Raw genomic sequence first — 17885 nt, forward strand, 5'->3', positions numbered from 1 at the left:
AGCTAGGTGGCAAAGTGTTTTGGAAAATAGTTTTTTCACATGAGGTTGAATCTAGTCCAGACAATGGAAGTCTCCATTCTATTTTAAGGGTCCTAAGTGAAATGAGTTTCGGTAGTCTCAGCTTACTATTGGCCTTGTATGGAATCATTAGTTCAGACCTTGAACATTGACTTCTCAAGTTACTGAAATAGAAAGATAAATGTATCAGGACCACTCTGCTCGCAGTGCCCCACCAGATTCCCAGCTTGTAGTCCAGCAAGGCACTTTCATTGTAGCTGTCCAGTCTGCAGAATACATGATGCTACAGCAATGCTTAGTGCATTGTAATGGTTGGCAGGTCCTGTGCCTGTAATAGCTAAAGTTCAGCTAGGATTATACACTGGTGACTAGTTTACCAACACACACTTCACAGATATGCTGCTGTTTCATGATCAATGGAAACCATCTTCAGCCAGAAGTGCCAAGTAGGTGATCCATCCTCCCAATATCCTCACCATCACAGAAGCCAGTCTTCAACCAATTTGATTCACTTCACATGATATCAAGAAACGGTTGAGTGCACTGGATACAACAAAGGCTATGGGCCCTGAACATCCTGGCTGTAGTGCTGAAGACTTGTGCTCCAGAACCAGCCGCGCCTTTAGCCAAACTGTTCCAGTACAGCTACAACACTGGCATCTACCGGACAATGTGGAAAATTGCCCAGGTATACCCTGTCCACAAAAAGCAGGACAAATACAATCCGGCCAATTACCGCCCCATCAGTCCACCCTCAATCATCAACAAACTGATGGAAGGTGTTGTCGACCACTCGGCTCCAGACCTCAATACAGCCTTGGTCCAAACATGGACAAAAGAGCTGAATTCCAGAGGTGAGGTGAGAGTGACTGCCCTTGGCATCAAGGCAGCATTTGACCAAGTGTGGCACCAAGGAGCCCTAGTAAAATTTGAAGTCAATGGGAATCGGGGAAAACTGTACAGCGGCTGGAGTCATACCTAGCACAAAGGAAGATGGTAGTGGTTGTTGGAGGCCAATCATCTCAGCCCCTGCTGCAGGAATTCCTCAGGGCAGTGTCCTAGGCCCAACCGTCTTCAGCTGCTTCATCAATGATCTTCCCTTCATCAATAGTCGGAAATGGGGATGTTCGCTGATGATTGCACAGTGTTCCCAACCCCTCAGATAATAAAGCAGTCCTTGCCCACGTGCAGCAAGACCTGGGCAACATCCAGGCTTGGGCTGATAAGTGGCAAGTAATATTAGCGTCAGACAAGTGCCAGGCAATGACCATCTCCAACAAGAGAGAATCTAATCACCTCCCCTTGACATTCAACGGCATTACCATCGCCGAATCCCCCACCATCAACGTCCTGGGGGTCACCATTGACCAGAAACTTGACTGGACCAGCCACATAAATATGTGGCTACAAGAGCAGGTCAGAGGCTGGGTATTCTGCGGCGAGTGACTCAACTCCTGACTCCCCAAAGCCTTTCCACCATCTACAAGGCACAGTCAGGAGTGTGATGGAATACTCTCCACTTGCCTGGATGAGTGCAGCTCCAACAACACTCAAGAAGTTCGACACCATCCAGGACAAAGCAGCCCGTTTGATTGGCACCCCATCCACCACCCTAAACATTCACTCCATCCACCACGAGCGCACTGGCTGCAATGTGTACCATCCACAGGATGCACTGCAGCAACTCGCCAAGGCTTCTTCGACAGCACCTCCCAAACCCGCGTACTCTACCACCCAGAAGGACATGGGCAGCAGGCACATGGGAACAGCACCACCTGCACGTTCCTCTCCAAGACACATACCATCCCGACTTGGAAATATATCGCCGTTCCTTCATCGCCGCTGGGTCAAAATCCTGGAACTCCCTACCTAACAGCACTGTGGGAGAACCTTCACCGCATGGACTGCAGCGGTTCAAGAAGGTGGCTCACCACCACCTTCTCAAGGGCAATTAGTGATGGGCAATAAATGCTGGCCTAGCCAGCGATGCTCACATCCCATGAACAAATAATAAAAAAGAAATGGAAAATTAGAGTCTGGCAGTCATGCTAGAAATTGTGAACCTCATAACAAGGAATGACTACACTTGGAGCCAAAAGCCTTGAAACTCTTTTAGCCTTTTCTTTAATACAAAAGATTAATGAGGGGCATAGATAAGGTCGATAGTCAAAATCTTTTCCCAAAGGTAGGGGAGTCTATAACGAGGGGGCATAGATTTAAGGTGAGAGGGGAGAGATACAAAAGGGTCCAGAGGGGCAATTTTTTCACTCAAAGGGTGGTGAGTGTCTGGAACGAGCTGCCAGAGGCAGTAGTAGAGGCGGGTACAATTTTGTCTTTTAAAAAGCATTTGGACAGTTACATGGGTAAGATGGGTATAGAGGGATATGGGCCAAGTGCAGGCAATTGGGACTAGCTTAGTGGTATAAACTGGGCGACATGGACATGTTGGGCCGAAGGGCCTGTTTCCATGTTGTAACTTCTATGATTCTAATTGGTGAGCTTTTGCCCAGCTTAAATATTTTAATTACCTATTTATTTAACTGGGAAAAAATTGCTGGTATATGACAGACATTACCCAAGGAGAACAATTGAACATTCAAAAAACCTGTTTGTGGAGTAAAGTAATACAGACTTGGTACTAAATAAATTCAAATTGTTTTGAGTGGGTCCTATTGATGAACCCAAGCAGAACAAACTGTAAGGCCTGAATTCTAATTTATTATTTCTGCTTCCTTTTAATGACCATTTTAAAATACAAGGTACATTATGGTAATTTTATTTAAGAAAATGAAAGCAATACAATATTTGTAAGCCTAAGTATTTAAAGAATGTTAGCCTTTCCAGCAGTATTGTACGAGAAGAAAATTAACTAACCAACTTGGGTTGCAAAACCTGTGGATATTTTAGACAACAGCAATATAATTTGGACCCTGATTTACAGGCTGTCTTAAAAATTTTACCATAATCTAGTAACACTTTTCAAGTTTTGTAACTTTGTTTTTGACAGCTTCGGCCAGCTTGTTCCCAAACTTCTTGAATTCTTTTCTGAGGCATTCATCTAGTGCTATCTTTGATCTGATAGCATCTTATGAGGAAAATTGTAGTGAACAGGTAAGATTTTTAAAGCCTGGGTTCTGCAACCAGCTTTTTGTTGAATAACAGAAAGCTTCAATTTTCTAAATCATGAAAATTAGCCTAGTCTTTTTTTGTGTCTGAAAATGCTTCAGATCTCCCGAAGCCATATCAGCTGTGGCTGAGTAACCCTTTTCTAAACCTTTGCAATGCTGCTTTTTAAGCAGGCTACCAAGAGGTGGATAAGTGTAACCTGGCGTGTTGACAGGATTTTTTTCTCTTTAAACCCACTGTCACATTTCATGATTTTTGACTATTTTTCCACAAAAAGGATTTAGAAAAAAGTTGCATTTAAAATTTGGGACTTTAAAGCAAAGTGTTTTCATACAAGTTTTAAAAAAAAAAACTGAGATGAAAGGCAGTATGGAGAGGTGTTCAAGCAAAAGTCAGAAATAGCCGGATCAGATCACGAAGGCTTTATTGTTAAACTCCTGGGTTACTCTATTATATAGTTAGATATTGGGCATTATCGGACAAACCCCTAAATGTAAGATGGTCAGCACTGTTGTATCTGAGAGAGTATCTTAAGACATGACCTAACTTTGTAATGCCCAAACTGGGGAAGTGACTGGCATCTGCTCGGGTTGCCCCATAGCAGAGATGAACAAGTGCAAGCTCCCATGTTAATGCATGTCAGACTCCTCCATGGTGTTGTGTATCAAGCTTCGGTATACTTGTGCCATTGCGCTGTCTTTGAAAATTTTTTTTAGGCAGTTTGCCTGAGAGCTTTACAGAATATTGGAAGTCATTAAGTATTTTGGGGTGTCTGATTTAGAACAGGTTCCCATGTTTAAAGCTGCTTGACTCCACAATACATTGAAGTCATTAGCAGGCAAAATACATAGCTTCAGTAAAAACTGCAACTATATTAATTTTTAGTTTGAGTAACTAAAATGGTAGATTTGGATGTCAGATTTTTTTATATTCAGCATAAATTTTTCTATATTCCTCCCTAGTCACCTTGTGTTTTATTTCTGGGCAGTACTGGCAAGACTACATTTATAGCTCATCCTGAGTTGCCCTGAAAAGGTGCTGGTAGACTTTCTCCTTGAAGCACTGCAATCCCTTGTTGAGATGTTCCCTCAATGGTTAGATAGTGGCATTCAAAAACTTTTAAAAACTAATTAAATAAAAAGGTTAGAGAAGGATGGCAGGGCAGGTAGTGTGTCGTAACTGCAGCATGTGGGAGTTTGTGGAGACCAGCGAGATCCCGAGCAACCGCATCTGCAGTAAGTGTCTGCAACTCGAACTTTGGTTCAGAGTTGTTGAGCTGAAGTCCGAGCTGCAGGCATTGCAATGCATCAGGGAGGGGAAGAGTTATCTGGACTCTTTGATCCAGGAGGCAGTCACACCCCTTAGGTTTAAGTAGTACTTTAGAGTTACAGTGGTTGGGGACAAGAGGGTGTGACTGCCAGTCAGGCAGGTATGCGGACCCAGGATGTAGTGATGGAGGGGCTTCAGCCTTTGTCCAACATGGTACGAGGTACTTGCTACCTATATAGATGACAAGAACTTCAGGGAGGATCGGCAAACTCCACGGCACCCTAGTACAGGGAGCCATTCTAGTGGGGAGAGTAAAAAGGAACGTGGTAGTGATAGGGGATAGTATGTTCAGGGGGCTCGATACCGTTCTCTGTAGCCGCGAATGAGAGTCCCGAAGGCTGTGTTGCCTGCCCGGTGACAGGGTTAAGGATATCTCCTCGCGGCTGGCAAAGAACTTAGAGCATGAGGGGGAGGATCCAGTTGTGGCCCACGTAGGAACCAACGTAATAGGTAGAACTAAGAATGAGGTTCTGCTGAGGGAGTTCGAGGCGCTAGGATCTAAATTAATAAGCAGAACCTCAAAGATGTTCTCTGGATTGCTACTTGAGCCACGTGCAAATTGGCATAGGGTCATATCGATCAGAGAGTTAAATGAGTGCTCAGAGTGGTGTGGGAGGAAGGGGTTTCGATTCATGGGGCAATGGCACCAGTACTGGGAAAAGAGGAAGCTGTTCCGTTGGGACGGGCTGCACTTAAACCGGGCTGGGACCCGTGTGCTGGCGAAGCAAATCACTAGGGCTATAGATAGGGCTTTAAAATAAAAGTGGGGGGCAGGGGTAGTGGTATCAGGTGAGGGGAAATTTAGAAATCTAAAGAGAAAAGACAAGGCAATAGTTGCAATTTGGACAAAGATAAGTAGAGTATGACAGGAAGGGACAGAGAGTTTAACGGAAACAGTACATTAACAAATAAGGTCAAAGCAGGGAATAATGGTCAAAAGTTAAAGGCTCTTTATCTGATTGCAAGAAGCATTCGTAACAAGATAGATGAATTAATGGCACAAACAGAGAGAAATGTGTTTGATCTAATAGCCATTACAGAGATGTGGTTGCAAGGTGACCAAGGTTGGGAACTAAATAGTCCAGGGTACTTGATGTTTCGGAAAGACAGACAGAATGGAAAAGGAGGGGGGGGGGTCGCCCTGATAATAAAGGATGTCATAAGGTCAGTAGTGAGAAAGGACCTTGGCTCAGAAGACCAGGAAGTAGAATCATGTGGTTGGAGATGAGAAAGAACATGGGTGGAAAACATGATGGGAGTAGTTTATATTCCCCCTAACAGTAGCTATATCATTGGACAGAGTATTAATCAAGAAATATTAGGAGCTTGTAACAAAGTTAATGCAATAATCGTGGGGGACTTTAAACTTCATATAGACAAATCAAATTGGCGAAGATAGTCTGGAGGATGAGTTCATGGAATACATTGAGAGAGCTTCCTAGAACAATATGTAGTGGAACCAACCAGGGAACAGGCTATTTTAGATCTTGTATTGTGTAATGAGACAGGGTTAATTTGTAATCTCATAGTAAAGGATCCTCTGGGGAAGAGTGATCATTATATGATAGAATTTCACATTGGGTTTGAGAGTGACATACTTGGTCTGAAACTAGAGTCTTAAACTTAAATATAGGTATGAGGGGCAAGTTGGCTAAGGTAGATTGGGAAATTAGATTTAAAAGTATGACTGTAGATAAGCAGTGGCAGACATTTAAAGAAATTAAAATTCTCAACAAATATATTCCATTGAGGAATAAAAACTCCACGGGATAAGTGATCCATCCGTGGCTAACTAAAGAAGTTAAGGATAGTAATAAAAACAGAAAATGCTGGAGAAGCTCAGCAAGTGAGGCAGCATCTGTGGAGAAACACAGAGTTAACGTTTCAGGTCGAAGACCTTTTGTCAGAACTGAAAGAAGTTGAAGAGTTAAAGTTTTTAAGCAAGTACAAGTACTGGACGTCCCTCTACACCTCCACCCCCCCTTTTCACCATGGACGTCCCTCTACGCCTCCATCCCCCACCAGGACGGCCTGCGGGCCATCCGCTTCTTCCTTGAACGGAAGCCCAACCAGTCCCTATCCACCACCACGCTCCTCCGCCTGGCTGAACTTGTTCTTGCGTTGAACAACTTCTCCTTTGACTCCACTCGCTTCCTCCAAATAAAAGGTGTCGCAATGGGAACACGTATGGGTCCCAGCTGTGCCTGCCTTTTTGTGGGATACGTGGAATGTTCCTTGTTCCAGTCCCTCTCGGGTCCCCTCCCTCACCTCTTTTTCCAGTACATTGATGACTGTATCGGTGCCGTTTCCTGCTCTTGACCCGAACTGGAAAATTTCATCAACTTTGCTTCCAATTTCCACCTCTCCCTCGCCTCAATATGGTCCACCTCCAACTCTTCCCTTCCTCTACTTCTCTATCTCCATTTCTGGGGATAGCCTGCCAACCAATATCTGTTATAAGCCCACCGACTCCCACAGCTACCTTGATCACACTTCCTCCCACCCCGCTTCCTGTAAGGACTCTATTCCCTTCCCCCAGTTTTTCCATCTCCATCGCATCTGTTCTAACAATGCCACCTTCCACACCAATGCTTCCAATATGTTTTCCTTTCTCCTTAACCGAGGATTCCCTTCCACTGTAGTTGACAGGGCCCTCGACTGTGTCCGTCCTATTTCCCACACGTGTCTTCACCCCTTCCCTTCCCTTCCCTCCTAGAACCATGATAGGGTCCCCCTTGTCCTCGCCTTCCACTCCACCAGCCTCCACGTTCAACGTATCATCCTCCACCATTTCCGCCACCTCCAGTGCGATCCCATCACCAAATACCTTCCCCTTCCCTTTCAACATTCCGAAGGGACTGCTCCCTCCGCAACACCCTGGTCCACTCTTCCATCACCCCCAACACCTGCTCTCCTCCCCACGGCAGCTTTCCATGCAAGCGCAGGAGATGCAACACCTGCCCTTTCACCTCGTCCCTTCCCACTATCCAGGGCCGCAAACACTCCTTCCAGGTGAAACAGCAGTTTACTTGTATTTCTTTCAATTTAGTGTACTGTATTCACTGCACACATTGCAGTCTCCTCTACATTGGGGAGACCAAACGCAGACTGGGTGATCGCTTTGCTGAACACCTCCTCTCTGTCCGCAAGTGTGACCCTGACCTGCCGGTCGCTTGCTATTTTAATTTCCTGTCCCACTCCCACTCTGACCTCTCTGTTCTTGACCTCTTACACTGTTCCAATGAAGCTCAATGGAAGCTTGAGGAACAGCACCTCATCTTTCGTTGAGGCACTTTACAACCTTCCGGACTCGACATTGATTTCAATAACTTCAGATCATAACCACTGCTCCCATTTTTTTTGGACAGCAAGTGCTGGTAATGGTTCTGCTGCTGCCATTTATAGCTACTCCTGATCAATCTTTTGTTTCTTAACCTGTCCCATTACCACCTTCCTTGCCTTGCACCATCATCCCTTTTGTCATTTAATCTCTCTTGCCCTCTACCCTATCACAGACCTTCCCTTTTGTTCTTTCCTCCCCCTGCCTTCCCCTGGCTCTGTACTTGCTTAAAAACTTTAACTCTTAACATCTTCCAGTTCTGACGAAAAGCCTTCGACCTAAAATGTTAACTCTGTTCCTTTCTCCACAGATGCTGCCTGACTTGCTGAGCTTCTCCAGCATTTTCTGTTTTTGCTTCAGATTTCCAGCATCCACAGTATTTTGCTTTTGTTTTAAGTTAAGGACAGTATTAGATTAAAAGAAGAGGTTTGTTGCGAAGAATAGTAGCAAGCCTGAGGATTGGGAGTTTTAGAAACCAGCAACGGATGATCAAAAAATTGATAAAAGGGGAGAAAATAGAATGAGAGTAAACTAGCAAGAAATATAAAAACAGATTGTAAGAGCTTCTACAAGAATGTAAAAAGGAAGAGAGTAGCAAAAGTAAATGTTGGTCCCTTAGAGGCTGGGACAGGAGAAATTATAATGGGGAATAAAGAAATGGCAGAGACGTTAAATAGATATTTTGTTTCTGTCTTCACAGTAGAAGACACAAATAATATACCAAATATAGTGGGGAACCAAGGGGATAATGAGAGTGAGGAACTTAAAGCAATTAATATCAGTAGAGAAAAAGTACTAGAGAAACTAATGGGACTAAAAGTCGATAAATTCCCTGGACCTCATGGCCTACATCCTAGGGTTCTAAAAGAAGTGGCTGCAGAGATAGTGGATGCATTGGTTGTGATCTTCCAAAATTCCCTAGATTCTAGAATGGTCCCAGTGGATTGGAAGGTAGCAAATGTAACACCGCTATTCAAGAAAGGAGGGAGAGAGAAAACAGGGAACTACAACCAGTTAGCATGATGTCGCTCATTGGGAAAATGCTGGATCTATTAGTAAGGAAGTGGTAACAGGACACTTAGAAAATCAATGTGGTTTTATGAAAAGGAAATTGTGTTTAACAAATTTATTAGAGTTCTTTGAGGATGTAACTAGCAGGGGGGTAGATAAAGGGGAACCAGTGGATGTAGTATGGAATGAAGGTTCACTGGATTAAATTCCTGGGGTGAGAGGGTTGTCCTATGAAGAGAGGTTGAGTAGAATGGGCCTATACTCTCTGGAATTTAGAAGAATGAGATGTGATCTCATTGAAACATATAAGATTATGAGGGGGCTTGACTGGGTGGATGCTGATAGATTGTTTCCTCTGGCTAGAGAGTCTAGAACTAGGGGGCATAATCGCAGGATATGGAGTCGGCCATTTAAGATGAGATAAGGAGGAATTTCTGGCATCCACCCGACAATGTGGAAAATTGCCCAGGTATGTCCTGTCCACAAAAAGCAGGACAAATCCAATCCGGCCAATTACCGCCCCATCAGTCTACTCTCAATCATCAGCAAAGTGATGGAAGGTGTCGTCGACAGTGCTATCAAGCAGCACTTACTCACCAATAACCTGCTCACCGATGCTCAGTTTGGGTTCCGCCAGGACCACTCGGCTCCAGACCTCATTACAGCCTTGGTCCAAACATGCACAAAAGAGCTGAATTCCAGAGGTGAGGTGAGAGTGACTGCCCTTGATATCAAGGCAGCATTTGACCGAGTGTGGCACCAAGGAGCCCTAGTAAAATTGAAGTCAATGGGAATCAGGGGGAAAACTCTCCAGTGGCTGGAGTCATACCTAGCACAAAGGAAGATGGTAGTGGTTGTTGGAGGCCAATCATCTCAGCCCCAGGGCATTGCTGCAGGAGTTCCTCAAGGCAGTGTCCTCGGCCCAACCATCTTCAGCTGCTTCATCAATGACCTTCCCTCCATCATAAGGTCAGAAATGGGGATGTTCGCTGATGACTGCACAGTGTTCAGTCCCATTCGCAACCCCTCAGATAATGAAGCAGTCCGAGCCTGCATGCAGCAAGACCTGGACAACATCCAGGCTTGGGCTCATAAGTGGCAAGTAACATTCGCGCCAGATAAGTGCCAGGCAATGACCATCTTCAACAAGAGAGAGTCTAACCACCTCCCCTTGACATTCAACGGCATTACCATCGCCGAATCCCCCACCATCAACATCCTGGGGGTCACCATTGACCAGAAACTTAACTGGACCAGCCATATAAATACTGTGGCTACGAGAGCAGGTCAGAGGCTGGGTATTCTGCGGCGAGTGACTCACCTCCTGACTCCCCAAAGCCTTTCCACCATCTACAAGGCTCAAGTCAGGAGTGTGATGGAATACTCTCCACTTGCCTGGATGAGTGCAGCTCCAACAACACTCAAGAAGCTCGACACCATCCAAGATAAAGCAGCCCGCTTGATTAGCACCCCATCCACCACCCTAAACATTCACTCCCTTCACCACCGGCGCACTGTGGCTGCAGTGTGCACCATCCACAGGATGCACTGCAGCAACTCGCCAAGGCTTCTTCGACAGCACCTCCCAAACCCGCGACCTCTACCACCTAGAAGGACAAGGGCAGGAGGCGCATGGGAACAACACCACCTGCACGTTCCCCTCCAAATCACATACCATCCCGACTTGGAAATATATCGCCGTTCCTTCATTGTCGCTGGGTCAAAATCCTGGAACTCCCTTCCTAACAGCACTGTGGGAGAACCGTCACCACACGGACTGCAGCGGTTCAAGAAGGCGGCTCACCACCACCTTCTCGAGGGCAATTAGGGATGGGCAATAAATGCTGGCCTTGCCAGCGACGCCCACATCCCGTGAACGAATAAAAAAAACTCAGAGGGTTGTGAATCTGGAATCCTCTACCCCAGAGGGCTGTAGATGCTCAGTTGTTGAGTATATTCAAGGCTGAGATATATAGATTTTTGGACTCTAGGGGAATCAAGGGAAATGGGGATCGGGCGGGAAAGAGGAGTTGAGGTCGAAGAACAGCCATGATTTTATTGAATGGCGGAGCAGGCCCGAGGGGCCATATGGCCTATTCCTGCTCCTGTTTCTTATGTTATGTTCACTGAGTTGTGGAAATGAGTCACGTCTGTTTGCTGGAGGATAGTGCAGCATATGGTTGGAAGGGAGAGAAGAAACTGAAATAGATTGAAAATCAGTTGAAATAAGAGGTAAACATTTGCACTGATTTAAGGCCATTAAAAATTTGCTTACATGGCAATTTATAAATGGTCAGAATTGTTTGTTTACTGCAATTTTTCAGGAAATTTACTTTAACAGGCCGATATTGGGGTGGATAGGAAAATTATCAGTATACAATCCCATGTTAACCTGGAGCTTGCCATTTGTGTGTGGACATAAGTTCTGGCCATTGCCGTATTCTATTCATGACACATTTCACTTTTCATAAGTCAACTCCTGTTCTATCTGAGCTGACACTTACAAGAACAGCTAGTGATCTAGAGTACCGTGCCTTAGGGTTAAGATGTACTCATGCCACTGTATTGCACAGTGAAAATCGTGTGAAATATCTACTATAACATTCTTAGCGCTTCAATAGATTAAAAAAAAGTACGATGTCAGACCATATAATTCAGGCGAAAACTACAAAACAGATTTACAGGAAATAAATTTGCACAGAAGCAAAATAAACCAGCAGACAAACAATTAATGCCCTTGCACTGATACTTTAAACTGTTTCAGAAACCAATATAACAAAGTGTTTGAATTCTTAGTCATTTAACTGAATCTTTTCATAATTCTCGAGGAGTGAACTGAACAACCTCGGGCTCCTATCCAGATAAACTCACTTCATTGGAAGTAGAAGCCAGAATCTTTAAAGAACATCCCCAGTCAAAGCAGTGCTTTCACACTAGGTCTGTATACAGGTTACTGATCAATATTTATCCATCAGGCATATAAAATATGAACTGCCAACTCCTGTACTGGGATGGGTTTTGAACCTTCTAACAATCACTTGACGTAACAAATAGCTTGGTCCTAAGCAACCATTATGTGACCCCCTCCACAGTGGAAAACTTGCTATATTAGCATTTCACAATCCTGATGCACTTAATCAAACATTCTTAACCTGGTGAACTCTGTCTACAATCAATTGTGTAAAGAGGCAAGTTGCCTTCCCTTGCAACCACAGCTGTTCTCTAGATGTGGTTTGTGTATTTGTCTCACTCTCTATACTCAGACAAAAGGAATCTTTGCAGAGAACTTCTAATAGAAACCCATCTTAAGTTTACAATATTTGTCTTTGCTATTAATTCATACGAAATTATATAATTCAGAAATATTTCAATAGAAAACAGTTTGGAACCTGCATCTGTCACAGATGTCCAAAACTAGCATGGGAATTGATTGCACCTGTAACTTATCCCCAGTTGCCCGTTATATTAAAATGCTTTTTCTCCACATCGTTCTTTGTTAAGTAGTACCTGGTGGGATTTTGATATAAATTGATTCCTTAGATAAGGAGACTATAAGTGGTCATAGTTTGGGTACTTATAGTCTCCAGGGACCAAGTGTGGATTGGTTATTCTGTTTTTCAGGAAATACTGAGCAGCAGAGATTGGGGAATGTAAGAAGCAGCTTTGTGACTGGTCCTTAAAGACTAAACAGTGACCCTAGTGCTTAAGAACAGATGTGCGGTGCAAGGAGAAATCTTGCCTTCCATAACTTTACTGTATCTGTTCTACTCAGTACTAAAGTTGGGTAGATATATAGGTACATAGAGTAACTGTCCATGTATATATTGAAAACAAAACAGACACTAGCTAAGCGGTTCTAAGTGCTCAATTGTTTCAGGTAACTATGCTTCAGAAGATTGTGAACCGTGCAACTCCTGGACAGCAGAAATTTTCAAAAACAGCTAGTGTTCTCTGGTTCCTTCAGCAAGAGATGGTCACCTGGCGTTTAATTGGATCTCTTTACAGGTAACAACATTCCATTTTAGTATGAAACATTTGGGAATGAGGTAAATTCTGAGTGTTCATATGATAGATGCATCATGTCGCTTGTTGCCATATTATATTGCACTTTCTAATTGGTAGCATTTTATCATGCTTGGTTGCGCAACACTTTTGCATTTATTTTTATTATAGGTAAACTCTTAAATGTGTTACTGATGCAGTCACTTTGTACATGCAGTTATACTTTTATCACACTGCATGGGTTGTCATCAATCAATTTTGATCTTTGTGAACAGTTTTGATGTTCAGTGAGGATAAATTAAAATGGTGATAGTGCAGCTCCTTTATGCTCATAGGTATATTATACACCTCCTGTTTTATGGAATTCTAATTGTTTTGATACCGCTTTTAGGACTTCTAACTTGTTGCTCTGCTTTTTCCCTTTAGTTGCAATTTATTGTGTTTCACTGTCATAAATTTCATGTATTCTACTTCAACTATCGTTTAAAATTTATAACATCTGAGCATGAATCTTGACTAGTTGTAATTTGCTGTATGATGGATTTCTGCTATGATAATGGATCTCTGTTTTAAATTGTCATTGCACAACTTGAATAAACAGAGTCTACAACACAGAAATACGCCATTCAGCCCAATTTGTCTATGCCAGCGTTTATGCTCTGCACAAGCCTCCTCCTATCCCTCTTTATCTAATCCTATCAGCATATCACTCTATTCCTTTCTCCCTCATGCTTATCTAGCTTCCCCTCAAATGCATTTATGCCATTTGCCTCAACAACTCCTTGTGGTAGCATGTTCCACATTCTTAACTCTTTAGGTAAAGAAGTTTCTCCTGAATTCTCTTATTGGATTTATTAGTGACTATCTTATATTGATGACCTCTAGTTTTGGATACCGCCAGATGTGGAAACATTTTCTCCATGTCTACCCTATCAAACCCTTTCATTATCTTAAAGACTATGCACAGTACTCCAAGTGTAGTCTAACTAAGGTTCTATACAAGTTTAACATATCTTCTCTGCTTTTCAATTCTGTTCTTCTAGAAATGAACCTCAGTGTTTGGTTTGCTTTTTATATGGCCTCATTAACCTGTGTCGCTACTTTTAGTGATTTGTGTATCTGTACCCCTAGATCCTTTAGCTCCTCTACCCCATTTAGACTTATTTTCCAAGGAGTATGTGGCCTCCTTATTCTTCCTACCAAAATGCACCACCTCACATTTATACTGAAATTCATTTGCCATTTACGCATCCATTCTGCAAATTTATTAATGTCTTCCTGTATTTTGTTGCATTCTTCCTTTGTATTAACTACACCACCCAATTTGGTGTCGTCCTCAAATTTTGAAATTACTTCCACTTCCCAAGTCCAAATCATTAATGTAAATTGTGACCAACAGCGGTCCCAGCATTGATCCCTGTGGAACACCACTTCCCACCTTTTCCCAGTCTGAGTAGCTAATCTGTAACCCCCTACTCTTGGCTGTTTTGTAGCCAGCTTGCTATCCATTCTACCACCTGTCCCTTGACTCCATATGCTCTGACCTTGGTCATGAGTCTATTGTATGGTACCTTTATTGAAGGCCTTTTGAAAATTCAAATATATTACATCTGCTGCATTACCCTTGTCTACTCTTTGTTATTCGTGAAAGAATTCAATAAGGTTGATCAAGCACGAATTGCTCTTTTGAAATCCATGCTGACTATCTTTATTATATTTTTGGTTTCTAGATGTTTTCCTATTACTTCTTTTGAGTAAAGATTCCATTATCTTTCTTGCCACCGACATTAAGCTAACTGGTCTGTAGTTCCCTGGACTTGTTCTATGTCCCTTTTTAAATATAGGAATAACATTAGCTGTCCGCCAGTCCTCTGGTACTATTCCCCTTTCTGATGAATTTTTATAGATATGTAATAGTGCCTCTGCTATCTCTTCCCTAACTTCTTTCAACATGCACGGATACAATCCATCTGGGCCAGGGGTTTTCATTCTCTCAAAGTTTGATTAGTTTATCAATTACCTCCCCCCTTTCTAGCTTAAATATGTGTATATCTTTTTTGATCTCTTCTTCCAAGGCCATGCTCACCTTGTTAGTCTCCATGGTAAATACTGAGGCAAAGTAACAATTTAACATTTCTGCCATTTCGCTGTCATTACCTGTGCACCCTTTAGTGGCTCCATCCCTATCCTGATATTTCTTTTGTTATTTATATGTCTGTAGAATACTTTACTATTTCTTTTTATGTTCCTCCCGACATTATAACTTGAAGCAAAGGTTAAAAATTCCACTGACTTAACTTTGACTTAACTTTCAGGACTTTTTTGGTTTGCTTCATCAGAAATCTAAATACATATTTTGTTTCCTCTATTTATGATTGTGTTCACAGTGACAAACTATATGAACCAAAATTTATAAGTCCTAAGATTTTTATATTTAATGGCTAGACCAGGGCCTCATCTGTTCTTCACATGTTTCTTTTCACTCTTTCCCTTTCCTGTGAAAACTGAAAGGTGACTCTGTACCATACCCTTCCATTTTAAAAAGTCAGAAGCTTTCCATTTAAAATTTGCACCAAATTGATCTGCCATTTTCTCATTCAAACTTGAATGTTCGTGGTGAATATTGGTCAGTGACACATGGTGCATCACAAATGGCTATATGTTACAGTTACTGATGCAGACATTATTATGGTTGATATTACTGTGGTGTGCAGTACAGTACTGACCTAACGCCTGTTGCCATTTGCAACATGGCAGAAGCAGTTTGACGAACAGAATGCTTCCACATCAGAGCTATGCTACAGGTCTGCTATGAGATGAATAAATAGCATATTTTTACGGTGTCTAATTGTACTGAACAGTCCATAAATGTACTTTATGAAGTTAAATTATTGTTTATGCTCCTTTGTGCTTATTTATAAGGTAGTGTCAGCTTGTATTGATAAACGCTGGAAAATTGTCTGATTTCATTGGAAAAACATTTGTAGTACCAAAATTCTTAGATTTTCACTCACTTCAGTAATCTATTGGGAAGCATATCTTATTGCAATAAAGAAAGAAGTTAAATTTATAAGTGCTTCACGGCCAATTAAGTACTTTTGAAGTGTAGTCACTGTTGTAATGTAGGGAAACGCTACATTACCTGATTGTTGCCATTTGGTGCTTTTGAGTTGCATTATTGTATTTCAGCACCTGGATACCCATTGATACAATATAGTATATTTCAGTACAGATGAACAGTTGTTATTTCATTCAATGGCAAGATCAGGTATTATAGTAATTACTATTTTCTCAGTGAAAAGTTTGATTTTTAAAAGGAGGACAGGAAAGATTAGATAAAATGGAAAGAGTAGAGCATACAGGAAAAATGAAAATACCAAGTAAAAGAATGGGGGAGAATAATCTGACTCATCCACACATTTCTTATGACTACTAATATTAGTGACTTTGAGGACTGGATCAGTATTGCACAGTAATAATTTTGGTTTTGCATGCAGTGAAGTATGGTGGCTGTAAGAAGTTGATGCACTTTATTTTTAAATCTGTTTATTTTTCCCAACTGATTCAGCTTGTTTGATTTCTAGTATGTTCTTTTTATAGGGATAGGATTGAATCTGGTGTGGAAGAGGGGATGATGTTTGAAGTAGCTGTAAGTATTCGTTCAGAGTTGTAATAAAATTGTTTGTGAATTTGCCAGCAAAGCATATTGATTGTAAAGACTGCCAAAGTTATTTCTTAGTTAACCTCTTTTCCCAAGGATTGGAGGGAGACTATTGGAAAAGGACAGCCAGTCAGAACCGTAAAATTATAAGTCCATTAGCTTGACCTAGGTTGTAGGCGACTTGCTAGTAGGGATCATTAGAGATACTTTGTATAACCACCAGGGCAGAGATGGGATTATTAGAGACTCTCAACCTGCCTGTTATTTTGGTATGTTCGTATATTATGTAGAATAGGGCTGTCACACATATGGCCTGCGATACAGTTTAATCCAGCCCACGTGCTGTTCTGAAGGTGCCATATGCCCTGGAATAGGATACGAGCTGAGCCATTTAAACTTTGTGCGCAGCAACGCTCCCGCCCCTTCACCCCCCCCCCCAACTTCGTGGTGTCAAATGCGCCGCAAGAGAGCCGGTACACGTGGAGCGATCGAGACTTGGGTGATTAAGATCGGGATTTGTGGGGATGGGGGGGGGGGGTCGGGAGATTGGGTCTGGGGAGGTAGGGGGAAAGATTGAAATTGGGGTTGTGGTGGGGGAAAAAGAGTGGGATGGGTGTGTGGCCCAGCATTTTGTGCAGAGCTGGGAGCAGCAGCAGCAAGGTGGTGAGTGGGAATGGCACGAAGAGAGGTGCAGCCAGTAAAGGCGTGAGTGAAACCTGGGGATCTTACTGTGAATAAACAGTGAAAGATTGTTTCCACTGGTGGGCGAACAGGTAACAAGGGCATGGAGACCAAGGATTCTCACTCTGCTCAGCGAGCATCACAAGTTCCAATATGTGGAAGAATGAGATGCAGGAGGGCTGAGAACGGGCCGGCAGCAGCCTACAGTAGTGCTGTGGAGCTGGGAGGAGCACTCCTGTTCCTCCACCCTCCGCAGAGGAGAAGTTTTTTTTTAAACAAAAAAACCTTTCCCTACCATTTCCTCAGCGGCCCCTTCAAGGACCACTGTTTAGGTAACTGTAGAACTGGAAAAACTAGTCAGAGCATGCATAGCACACACTCCTATGTTTTTCACACATTTTCCAGAAGGGCCCTGAATCAGGCGCATGACCCTTCTTTACATATTTAAATTGATCCAGCACTAATTTGAGGCAGCCACCAGGTACGTCTTAAAACAGAGAGGACCAATATGTTGGTGGCCATGCCGCCGGTGCAGGTCCTTGCACCTAAAAATTGGTATATATTGCACCCATTTTATGCCGAAAAAACAGGTGAGATGCATTGTGTGTCCAAATAACTTTTGCTGAATTTGATCCATGCCAAGTGCTGGGATATTGGATCAGGCCCACCATGTAAATTGAGTAACACGCCTAATCTAGAACTACAAATTAGACAGCT

The 17885-nt window shown here is 42.7% G+C and overlaps 1 protein-coding gene across 4 annotated transcripts in view; it reads left to right on the top strand.

Annotated features, from left to right (window-relative positions):
• The window catches only part of nup107 (nucleoporin 107), a 51074-nt gene that overhangs the window by 9642 nt on the left and 23547 nt on the right, over positions 1–17885 (top strand). For all 4 annotated transcript variants that reach the window (XM_067999505.1, XM_067999506.1, XM_067999508.1 and 1 more), the window contains exons 6-8: positions 3026–3129; positions 12702–12829; positions 16427–16475. In XM_067999505.1, the coding sequence (XP_067855606.1) occupies positions 3026–3129; positions 12702–12829; positions 16427–16475 (281 nt within the window). The remainder of the gene's footprint in view (positions 1–3025; positions 3130–12701; positions 12830–16426; positions 16476–17885) is intronic.

The sequence above is a fragment of the Heptranchias perlo genome, chromosome 18, assembly GCF_035084215.1.
Source record: "Heptranchias perlo isolate sHepPer1 chromosome 18, sHepPer1.hap1, whole genome shotgun sequence".
NCBI lineage: Eukaryota > Metazoa > Chordata > Chondrichthyes > Hexanchiformes > Hexanchidae > Heptranchias > Heptranchias perlo.